Source organism: Eubalaena glacialis, chromosome 7 (genome assembly GCF_028564815.1).
Source record: "Eubalaena glacialis isolate mEubGla1 chromosome 7, mEubGla1.1.hap2.+ XY, whole genome shotgun sequence".
Taxonomy (NCBI): Eukaryota; Metazoa; Chordata; class Mammalia; order Artiodactyla; family Balaenidae; genus Eubalaena; species Eubalaena glacialis.
In genome coordinates this window covers 7,237,765-7,249,959 of record NC_083722.1, presented here as the reverse complement: position 1 = coordinate 7,249,959, position 12,195 = coordinate 7,237,765, and the positions used below count along the sequence as shown (strand labels likewise).

At 38.4% G+C, this 12,195-nt stretch overlaps 1 protein-coding gene across 1 annotated transcript in view; it reads left to right on the top strand.

The window, feature by feature from the left end:
- Positions 1-12,195, top strand: part of LOC133094923 (uncharacterized) — a gene marked incomplete at its 5' end in the record, with an annotated part of 263,216 nt that overhangs the window by 113,235 nt on the left and 137,786 nt on the right. Inside the window, 2 exons of the mRNA XM_061195651.1 lie at positions 3,539-3,625; positions 9,677-9,797. Of these exons, the coding sequence (XP_061051634.1) occupies positions 3,539-3,625; positions 9,677-9,797 (208 nt within the window). The remainder of the gene's footprint in view (positions 1-3,538; positions 3,626-9,676; positions 9,798-12,195) is intronic.

The window sequence follows — 12,195 nt, the reverse complement described above, 5'->3', positions numbered from 1 at the left end:
ACCCTGGTTGTCTACCTGGGCAAAAATTCTGACTCTAAAGCAGTGAAGCAAAATCCAAGCAGAGAAAGTCCCACTGAGCTGAGACAAAGTTTGGCATTCAGGGCTGCTGAAGCAGCTAGAATCTGCAGAGTGCGAAAGAGCAGGGAGCTGTGCAGAGAGGAACCCAGAAATCAGTATAGGGACCACCCCCCAACCATGAGTCCTTGGCTGAGGGTAATGCTGTACATGACCACAGTGAGAATGACTGAGGCTTTGCTAAGTGATGCCTATGGACCTGGAAGAAGAACAGAGATAACTAGCGTTGGAACAGAGGTAGCATTCAAGTCAGGAGACTCATGTTAATACCTCCTTTTCAATTTGACAGCAAACTGAGATGCCAAAAGTCTGCATATTAGGAATAAAGACCATGCTCTAGAGAGGCTTATTTTAAGCCTAAAACAAAGCTCTGACAGTAATGGTAGAGGAATTAGAGACCTGAAGTTGAGTTCTGGTAAGTTAGAGTGGCTTGGAAACTCTTAGTTTTTCACAGAAATGCTAAAACAAAATGTAAATTTAGGGACTTCCCTGGTGGTGCAGTGGTTAAGAATCCACCTGCCAATGCAGGGGACACGGGTTCGATCCCTGGTCCGGGAAGATCCCACATGCCACGGAGCAACTAAGCCCGTGCACCACAACTACTGAGCCTGCACTCTAGAGCCCGTGAGACACAACTACCAAGCCTGTGCTCTAGAGTCTGTGCACCACAACTACTGAAGCCCACACACCCTAGAGCCCGCGTGCCCCAACTACTGAAGCCCACATGCCTAGAGCCCGTGCTCTGCAACAAGAGAAGGCACCGCAATGAGAAGCCTGTGCACCTCAACGACGAGTAACCCCCGCTCACTGCAACTGGAGAAAGCCTGCACACAGCAACGAAGACCCAACACAGCAAAAAAAAAAAAAAAAAAAAAAAGAGAAAGAAAGAAACCATGTAAATTTAAGCCTATGCAAGTTTAATAAAATTAGCCAGTAATTGAACTGTGTACTAGGAAAAAAATATGAACACCTTTCCAAGGAAGATAACAGAAACCAGAGTCTTCTACAGTTCTACAGTGTCCATTATATAATCTATAATTATTAGACATGCAAAGAAACAGGAGAATATAAACCTTAGACAGGGAAAATAGTGAATAAAAATAACTGTAAGATGATTCAGATATTAAATTTAGCAGGAAAAACCATTAAAACATCCATTATAAACATGTTCATAAATTTTTAAAAAACACTTTCAAATGATTAAAGGATAGTATGGTTTTAATGAATGATTAGTCAGGTCATCTCAGCAGAGACATGGACACTATAAAAAATGTAACCAAATGGAAGTTTCAGAACTGAAAAATCCAAGAATTAAAAGAAATTAATGAATTTGAAATACAGAAAAGAAAAAGCTGGGAGAAAAACGAAAAGAGACTCAGAGACCCATGGGGCTATATCACATAGTTTTACATATATACAATGGGAATCTTAGGTAAGAAAAGAAGGTCATAAAATGGAAGAAAATATGTATTAAAAAAGTAATGATTGGGGGGCTTCCCTGGTGGCGCGGTGGTTGAGAGTCTGCCTGCCAGTGCAGGGGACACGGGTTCGAGCCCTGGTCTGGGAAGATCCCACATGCCGCAGAGTAACTAGGCCCGTGAGCCACGGCTGCTGAGCCTGCGCGTCTGGAGCCTGTGCTCCGCAACAAGAGAGGCCGCGATAGTGAGAGGCCCGCGCACCGCGATGAAGAGTGGCCCCCGCTTGCCACAACTGGAGAGAGCCCTCGCACAGAGACGAGGACCCAACACAGCCATAAATTAATTAATTAATTAATTAATTAAAAAAAAAACTAAAGCAGTAATATATTTAAAAAAAAAAAAAAAAGTAATGATTGGAAATCCCCCAAATTTGATGGAATATATTTACTCATAGATTGAATACCCTCAGTGAACCCCAAAAGAATAAATACAAGGGAAGCTACGTTTAAAAATATCAAAATGAAACTGCTAAACACCAAAGTTAAAGCGAAAATCTTGAAAGTAGACAGAAGGAAAAAAAACACATTACAAAAAGGGGAACAGTGATCTGAAAAATGATGGACATTATCATCTGAAACAATGGAGACCTGAAGTCAATGTAATGACATATTTAAAATGCTAAAAAATGTCAATTCAGAAATCTGTATCCAGCAAAAAATCCTTCATAAATTGAGGTTGATATAAAGACATTTTCAGATGAAGCAAAGGTAAAAGAATTTTTCTTCAGCAGACCGGCACTATAAAAAACTTAGAGAATGTTCATGAGGCTGGCTGGGTCATCTTTAGGGAGGAAAAGTTTTCCAAAGCATGCAGACATGGAGACCATGTCCTCAACATTTTACACGCTGGAAAGCTCATTTAAAAACATACACAAAGGCAATTCCAAAGGGCTGAGGATGGCAGCCTTTAATCCCTAGAGGAAGAGAAGAAGACAGGCAGCAAGGCTGTGACTGCTCATGGTATATGATACATGTATACTTTTTAAAAAAAGATTTTGGGTCAACCTCTTGGTCAAAGCTGTGGCTCTATTAAGGTACTCTAATTGCTAGCAGCTTCTGGGCCAGGGTATTTGTCACAAGATGCTGGGGATACGCCTTAGCAAATGGGCTCATTGAAGTGAGAGGTCAAGCCAATGGATTGAGAGTCATAAAGGCAAAGATATACCTGCTTATGTACTATCTTTCTTTGTTTATAATTTAAGAAACATTTGTTGAGGAGGCATTCCATTTCAGGCACTGTGCTGGACATAACAGGAGAAACAAAGATGAACAAAACACATTATCTGCAAGGAGTTTTTGATCTAGAGCAGTAGTTCTCAATTGGGGATGTTTTGCTCCCCAAAGGACATTTGGCAATGTCTGGAGACATATTTAATTGTCTCCAACTAGGGGAGGGCTGGGGAGGTAAAGGGTGCCTTTGGCGTCTAGTAGGTAGAGGCCAGAGATGCTGCTAAACATCCTACAAAACACTGGGCAGCCCCCAAACAAAGAGTTAACCAATCCAAAATGTCGCTCATGCTGAAGCTGAGAAACCCTGATATAAAACAAGTCATGCAAAAGATGATAAAGGTAGCTCAGGTGAGAAGCGCGGGGTACACACAGATAACAGAACTGTCTAGTCTCAAGGTTTTATAATGGAATACTGGTGTGAGGCACAGAGAAATTTCTTTGAAAACTTGATCACAGAAACATAGCTGAGGATAGAGAATCCTACCCGGGTGAGGATAGGAAAGCAGATCAGACATAGCTGCTGCTTGTAAATTGCATCCCCGTGGTGTGGCCAATGGTAAAGTTCTACTTGAAGTTCATGCATTGACTGAATTAAAAGTGGGAGCATAGAACAACTTACAGCCTCCAGAGAATTCTTTCTTTTACCCCCATTTGTCAGGCTTTATATAAACTCTTAGATTTCAGCAGTGTAAGCTTACATATCCTCTGAAGTACAAATCTATAATATTTTTTTCCACCTTTTGTTTTTAACCCCAGGAAGCGTTTCTAATAAAATTGGTCCTTGCCCCACGGACTCTGACCTCAGTCTCTCAAAAGAAGACCATGAATTACACAATAAGGTAAGATGGAGGCTATAGAAGTTGGCTTTGACCATGAAAATGACGGTCCTGATTATTAACTATGGTTTCTTAAAATATATTTCCAGGTAGAAAGTAATTTGGTCTTCAAAGCAGGTTTTGAAGTGCAGGGCATACTAAAGCAACTGACGTTGGTGAAATCAGTAATGCTAATAATTTTTTATTACATACGAATCAGACTTCTTTAAGCTGTTGAAGACTTTAGTTAAATTAACCAGTTTACAAGACTCTTTCCGTCTTGGGCAGGGTGATTAGAAAATGTGCTGATTGTACTGTATTTATTTGGCATGATCATGGCTGCCATGAAATCCATCCAGAAACTATCCTGATGAATTTATATAAATTACATAGCTTGGGTTTCCAAATGTTGGTTAAATTAATTTTACTGGTGTTACTGGATCCCGTTTTTTGATATTTAAGCATTTCCAAAATCTTTATCTATATAGACCAAATGACTTCGAGTTTTAAGTATTCAGAAAATTTAGCCTGGCTAGAAAATCAAAGTAAAAGGATTTCTCCCCAACCCTGCCCTTTCTCATACAAATTATCTGAATTATTATCTTTATTCTCCAGTATGCTGTCTAAATTAATACGGGTCTATAGAGCCAACTTTCATGCCATTCTCTAAAGACTGATTTTAAAGTAAACCTTGTTTCCATCTCTAAATAGTGGACCACCATCTAACCAAATAAATGGGTTTTTAATGTCTAGATGACTACTTAACAGCATTTACAATTACAGTTGTTTCTGTATTGCAGAAGAAGAAAGCTTAGAAATCAAAAGTTTAGTGAAATTTTTAACAGTGAAAGATAACATTCACTGAGTGCTAGGAAATTACTAGATGCCAGAAAATGTTCTCAGGTCCTCCACATCAAATGACTATCTTATTCTCACAACAAACTAATGGGATAGATACTGCTATTGACATATTTTCTATATCTAGCAGGTGAGAAAAATAAGGCATGAGAGATGGAGCAACTTAGCCAAAAAAACATTGTTAACAAGTGTATAGCTGGGCTTTGAACTAGTCTGTTTCTAGAATCCATATTTGTATCCATCATGAAATAATACTTCAAAAAGTTGTTTATTTCTTTGTCCTTTCAGCCAGGTGTATGTTTTCTACTTCTTGGGTCTTATAACCTTAATTTAAGGGATAGGCTATGGAAACCAAGGACAATTTGCTACGAGGGAAAAAAGCTTACATGCTTTATACATATTATGTATTAGGCACTTTTATGTATACTTTTTGGGAGGCTAAAGGAAGGATATGTCTATGAGATTTCTAGGATATTGTGGATCTAATATTAGCGTTTTAAATATTTTTGTAAAATTTTCATGTCATTTGTTGATCATAAACTTTGAGATTAGAAGAAAGACTAAATTAAGTAAGATGAGACAGAATACAATCACTCAGAAAACCTAAAATTCTTCCCTATATTTTCTGAGTTTACCATTCAGTTCAGGAGTTCTCTTTTTCATTTTATTTTTAATGTTATACTCCACAAATTGCAAGTCAGTTGTTTGGAGGAGTAAGCTCTTCCCTGGGGGTCAGGCACTTTGGGAAGGTGTCTTAACTCTGAACTGCTTTAGGAAGCAGCTTTGTGCCTGCTGGTAATACGTCTCCGTAACATCAGTGCTGTGGGAAGACAGAGCCAGAAATACACCCAAGTTGCAAGTGACTGAGTACAAAGGAGGTTATACCATCTACTAAATCTAAATCTGAGACCCTCTATGCCAATTTAAGAGTGTTCTTTTTTTCTCCTCATCTTCTCATAGTAATAGGAATTAATTTGAATCTTCAACTGATATTAAAGACTCTAACCCAGGCACTTGATAGGGTAGCTGTGGGAAAACTGAGGTTAATATTGAACTTCACATGTGAAGCATTCATTTTTCAAATAACACGGAGCCAGAAAACAATCAAAATGTGTGGTCCAAGGTGGTCAGAAATGTTAGTTGTCATCCAGAGGGCAGAAACAGAAACCCAAGGGGGTTAGTTACCCGAGGGGTCTCTCTGGGTAAATCCTGAACTACCCAGCCAGGAAGGAGCGCCTTGCTTCTCCCTGGATACTGCTAATAGAAAGCCTGTCCTGAAAAATTCTCTGGAACACACATCAGAAATGAATTAAAGAAAGAGGAAATAGTATTCTTGCTGGATGGTCTCAGGATTTAGGCTGGATTTGATCTGGAGCTATGGGTTTTTATTTTTTAGATGATAATAACAACACTGATGGAACTGAACATGATGTCATATTTATTTGCTTTGTTACTTCAGATGCACCTGGTGTTTGTTGTTGTTATCGATGACTTGCAGTTCTGTGATCCTATTAACACGAGCCTCTTAGCACCGCACGTCCACCCCAAACTGTCCTCCCCTGCCTTCTTAAAAAATGGGGCTGCTCACTTCTGATCTTCCCAGGGCAGTTCAAAAGCATTCATAATCCTCAGGATTCAGCTCTTTATTCACTATTTCCTCTTTCTAAGGCTCTCTCTTTTGATGAAACAATCCCCTTGCCCTTCATCTGGCCAGATGGGCAGATGAACAGTGCTCCCCAGAGCTCTGCACAAAGACCCTGTAAAGAGTTTGGGGGAAAAATGCTGCTGCTAAGTGGAGCTTAATTGTGCCAGAGCCACAATGCTTTTCCACTGCACTGGTGCCACTGACCTGTGAACTGCAAACTCTCTTTCTCTGCACAAAGACTTACCTTCTCATCGGTCTCATCATCATCACCCTTCTTCATTAACCAAATGGTCCATGGAAGGAATTATTGCTAAGGGGTAAAAACCTCTAAATGACAAGGTAGGAACCCTGAGCTTTGCTTTCTATCATATAACACAATTAAATGGGTCTTTCATTTCATGAGCTGGGCAACTTTTTTTTTTTTTTTTAAGCAATTTATATTTGGCTGCGTTGGGCCTTCATTGCTGCATGTGGGCTTTCTCTATTTGCGGCGAGTGGGGGCAACTTTGAGACTTAATATCTTGTCTTAATATCTTAATATTATCTTAATATATTAATATTAATAAATTAATATCTTAAGACTTAAGTCTTCCTATAGTATTTTCTACTAGGCAGCTTCTTAGAAATGCTGTAATAAATGCACAATAAAGGATGTTAAATGTTCCCTCGATCACCCACGCTATATATTGCATTGTACCAGATGCTACTTATATCCTTAATATCCTAAAGCATGTTAAGTTCTATCCTCTCCATCCCCAGAAAGAATTTTATCGCTATTATATCACTTTGTCTTCATAAAAAATCCTGTGATCTATACAAGACAAATATTATCTCCATTTTTCAGATTAAAAAACTCCAATTCATGGACTTGAAATAATTTAAGTTTCCAAAGTAGCGAGAAGACTCGAATGAGAGTCTTCTGACCATCACTTGTTGACCCTGTTGACTACAACACAATACACTTTAGTTTCTGAAAATTCTTTAGAACACTTCTTGGCTCTCATTTTGTGTTGTGTTTGAAAGAGTGCATGTGTACTGCTTCCTCATTGATGCTGTATTTGAATGGCCATCCTCACACACCAGATTTTTAGCTCATGAACTTGAAAATCATATTCTGAATTCTAGCAATTTATATTTACATATTTGCTGTTGGTTTCTGCGATTGGTCAGACTCTGAGTAGCCATACAGATAATATGTGAAACGTGCCATTCCAGAACAAATTTGCACCACCAATTTCTCTTTTAAAGTATAGATATTCATCTTTCTAAAGACAATGCTGTTGGAAGACTTTATTATTATTATTTTTTTAATAACGATGTTCTTTGGCTTCAGGGACTTAAAGTTGTAATGGGCCAGAGGATCTGTTTTCTGTCTTTAAATGTTGATGATATCCTATTTAAAGTATTAGTTGTTAGGCATAGATTCAAGATAAGAATTTGTGCTTGGTCGATTGTTCACATTGTTAAGACTGTATTCGTGTGAACAGGCTCTCACACTCCGGTACTCACTCACCTGGGAATTTTGCTGTACATATTTATAACTTTTTAGATTTAAAACTCTTATATTCTTTGGGTTTTTGTTCCTCTTTGGGTTCATTTCTTTGGAGATGAACAAGTGTCTGTGACTTTCTTCCAAAACACCTGTTTGAAGGAATTTTTAGCACGTTAAGTTAAACATTCTTTAAAGGAAATCCAAAGGTTCAGAAAATTTTTGTTATTTTTAGAGTTAACAGGTGTTTTTCTTTGTGACTTCGCAACTTGAGGTAGTCCATTGTCATTATTGTAATATAAGTACTTAATGAAGTGACTTCTAATAACTAATTCTTGAGTATTTACTATGTGCTTATTACCATGTTAGGAGCTGTGAAAGATACATGGAAATATATACTACATACCATTTTTACCATGAATTTAGTTGAACAATCAAGATAGATATTAACCGATTAACCAAATAGAAAGCAGTTTAATACACTATATCATAGAACACCTATTTTTTTAACAAATCAGGAGCTTTGGTGGGTAAACCAAATCTTTGGTATAATTCTTGACAGCAGTTTCAACTTTCTATTTAGTAAGACTGAATAAAGTATCTAAGCATCTCATAAACAAATGCCATCTAATTTAAAGTTTAAATACCTACAAAAGCATATTTTTAGCAATCAGGTAAGGTGTGCAAATCAAATATGTTTGTTTAGTTGGGACAATTCAGAGCCCTCATATATTTTAAAGAATTTTGACACACTTTAACTTACTCAGGAATGGAGTGGTTAAAAATACCAACAGTAAATAATCTGATTAAAAGTACCTTTATTGGCACAGGAGCTATAGAGTCTGAGAAAGATAAAAAAGACCACAACCAAAGGTACTTTCAATTGATGGCTCTCATAAATGAATTTTGTTCTTAAGGTGATCAAATCAATCAATTTTATAATAAAAGAAATGAGTCTTGTAGAGATTTGATGACACATCTATTTCACCTGAGTTTCACTCCAGGGTTTTCCTGGTTACCACCACCTGTGCATCCCGAAAGCATTCTGCAATTGCAAAATATTTCAGCTACAGACTTGTGCTAAAACTTGTATGAATTAATATCAAGGAATTTCAAGTAACGAGCCTCTTACAAATGATGATCAAAAACACTTGAGAAGGGTCTAAAGAAAAGGAAAGAAGAACATTAGCACAACTATCTTCTAAGTGTCAGTCATGTCTAACTTTCTTCTTCTGTAGCTAGTGGTTTACAAATGCCTTTTTGTCAGCAGTATTTTGTAATTAAATTGTATGGGAGACTTCAATATATAAACAGATAAAAGTTGAACTGTTTTGGTGGAAGAGGGAAGAGTCTGGCTAGGTTAGATGCTTCCTCTCTCCCCACTCCTCTCCAAAGCGGGGCTTCTCAGAATTCTTGGTTGAATTACAGGGTTTAGTTTCTCCAATGGGGCAATCTGTTTTCTGGAACCATCATCCTGGGTCACATGATTTTCTCAAGTGCTCATAAATCAGCTCCACAGACATTGTATGGTCCTGAGTTTAAATTGATGTTATTGAGACTGTGGAACTCAGGAGTTTTTGGAACCAATGCTAGCATGAAGCGGCCTGCTAAAACAGAAAGTAGAAGTAGGGTGGAAAAGGAATCCTGGTGGCCTTTGATTCCTTGGCTCCCCTAGTCCAGAAATCCAGCTGACTCCTTGCCTTCTCAATAGCCTGGTTGGTCAAACTTTTCTCCAAATTCCTTTTTGCTAAAAGCTAGTTCAAGCTGCATCTTCTTTACTTGCAATAGTCCTGATTTAATACAAAAACCATAACCATGGTTATGATGTTGTTGTTTTCATTCTAACAACATTTATAGAATCTGTTCCATGTGAGATAATACGAAAGTGAACATGTCACAGTCTGCCAATATAGACATGAAAATTTAGTGAGAGAATCTGGAATATAAAGCAATAATTTCAATGCAAAATCATGGCTAACCATGCTTCTGTATGATCAATGATTCCATAAGTCATTCTGGGAAAATTGTCACTGAAACCAGATAAAATTTCTATCTGCTCCCTGCTAAAATACTTTTCCCCCCCATTTATTTAATTTCATTTCATTCTGTGAAGGAAAAATCAACTGCTTGGAAAACTGGAGAAATTGAAGATTATTCTCAGGATACATCTTATTTGGAGGAACTGGAGAAACACAGATTCTCAGTTTGGTGAGTAACTATATCCTGTCTTTCTATTTAAAAATTTAAATGCATTAAATTCAACAAGTCTTCACTCATTCTATTCTTATTTTAGTCATTTATTCAACAAGTATTGATTGCATGCTTATTACAAGCTATGTGACATGTGCCCTGATTTGGGAAAGCCCATAGTCCAATGAAATATATGTATGTTTAAACATCAGAGTAATATGACAACACTTTAAAAAAAAAAAAAAAAGAATGCACACATAAACACCTGGAGAAGATGATGGCTTGAATTTGCTTGAGAATGGCGAAGGATTTTTCAGAAAAAGTTTGAGCCAAATCTTGGGCAGAAGACTACAGTGGAGAAATACTGACAATTTGGTGTGGGCAGTGTCCAGAGATGGAGTTGGGAGGATGGCTGTGGCTGATACACATTCCAAACCTTAGTTCACTTAAGGTCTAAGCAGATCATAGTTACTGCTCTCTCTACCTGCAGATGTGTATACAGGTATATCTGTCTACGCAAGCGTATGTATAACAAACATGAAAAAATACATAGAAAAATGAGCAGTGGAGCGTCTCAGAGGTAACGATTACAGGATTTTTCCGTGGTGGGATTCATCAAGGATGAGGGGAGGAAGCACAGTGAGTGGCTGTGTGACACGTGGAGTAACCTAGGAAAGTGGAAGAAATGGAGTAGCTTGTCAAAGTCGTCTCTTCCAGACCGCTGCCTCTCTGCTCTTCAAGATCCATGCTCTGAATGGTTTTCCCCCTGGGAATTTATCTGCCTTATGATTTGGTTCCTGAAGACTTTTCTCTTACTCTTCCATCCTGGAACTATCATCAGGAGGAATGGTAGCAGCTCAAATTTCCTTTATCCAGTCACATTTTTATAAGTCCTATTGGTTTTCACTTAAATGCAAAAGTCTCAATAATTTCACCAGTGCTTTCCTGAAGCAGCTGAAGTACAGTCTTCAGGTTAACCAATGAGTTGTTCTCTTGATCAAGAGATGCAGGCTTGTGCTTAAGAAACAGGGAGATGCAAGAGGGAGGAGAAATGGGAATATACGTATATGTATAGCTGATTCACTTTGTTATACGGCAGAAACTAACACGCCATTGTAAAGCAATTATACTCCAATAAAGATGTTAAAAAAAAAAAAAAAAAGAAACATCAGGCAGGAAGGGAAGTCAAAAAGCCCAGGAGACAAGAAATATGCATGCCTCTTCTAGAAAAAAATAAGTGGATAAGAAATGCAACTTTCAAGTAATAAAAAGACAAGCTCCCTGTTCTTAAGAAACTCTTGTTTGTGATGGTCTCTATGGGGAGGGTGACAAGTACATTAAATTTACTTCAATAAAATAACTGCCAGAGCAGAAGTACCAAGTGCTCAGTCTGGTGTGCAGATAGGAGAGCTGGAGCTTCTGTTGAACCATGTGCAAAATTCTCAATCCCTGTCTGAAGCTCTCAGGCTCCCAGCTCCCGCATTTGTCCCTGTTGCCTCTCCACGCTTTCTCTGATGACTCAGCACTCTGTTGGGATGACTTTTCAGAGTCCAGTGTATGCAACTTCACAATGTCACTCTTACTTTACACATAAAGTTAAAAAGCTTCAGAGTTTCCAAGGATCTCAGAGCTTCAGTTTCTAATAGACCTTTTAAGAAGCAACTCTCAGGCATTGCTCCTTTAGTAGGTAAATTCATTGTCTAAGTCTTGATGAGAGACTGGCAAGTATAACCACCAAGACAGATTCTGCCCTCTATCTGTTTTTGTAAATAAAGTTTAATTGGAACTCAGACACACCCCTATGCTTACATATTATCTTTGTTTTTCTCTAGAATGGCAGAATTGAATAGTTGGGGCAAGGACAGTACAGTCCACAAAGTTTAGAATATTTACTTCCTAGCTCTTTACCAAAAAAGTTTGTTCACCCTTCCTCTATCCTGACCTCAGTGTTTCTCTATTGTTCTCTCGTGATTAGGCAGGACACAGCATGGGAAGCTCGTCTCTGCTCTGTGTCTGAGGCTTTAGCTGAGGCAGCTCCAATACCTGGGGTCTGGCTTGGATTCCTTAGTTGAGGCTGTACGTCTGAAACCTCAGTTCCTGCTCTCAACTGAACTTCTCATTTTTCCACTTCTCTCCCTTGATGCTTGGGCTTTCTCTCAGCTTATTGCCTGGGTTCCAAGTGGCATCTTTCCAAGCAGAGAAGGTGGGAACTGCAGATCTCTTAAGATCAAGCCTTCAAAGTTACACAGTGACTCCCACCGTATTCTATTGGTCAAAACACATCACAGGGCCAGACGGGCAGAATAGACTACATCTCCTGATGCAAAATTGGGAAAGTGACATTGCAAAAGAACAAGCTAGGATGGAAGATATTGCGTGGCCATCTTTGGAAGCATAGCCTATCACATTCTGCTTC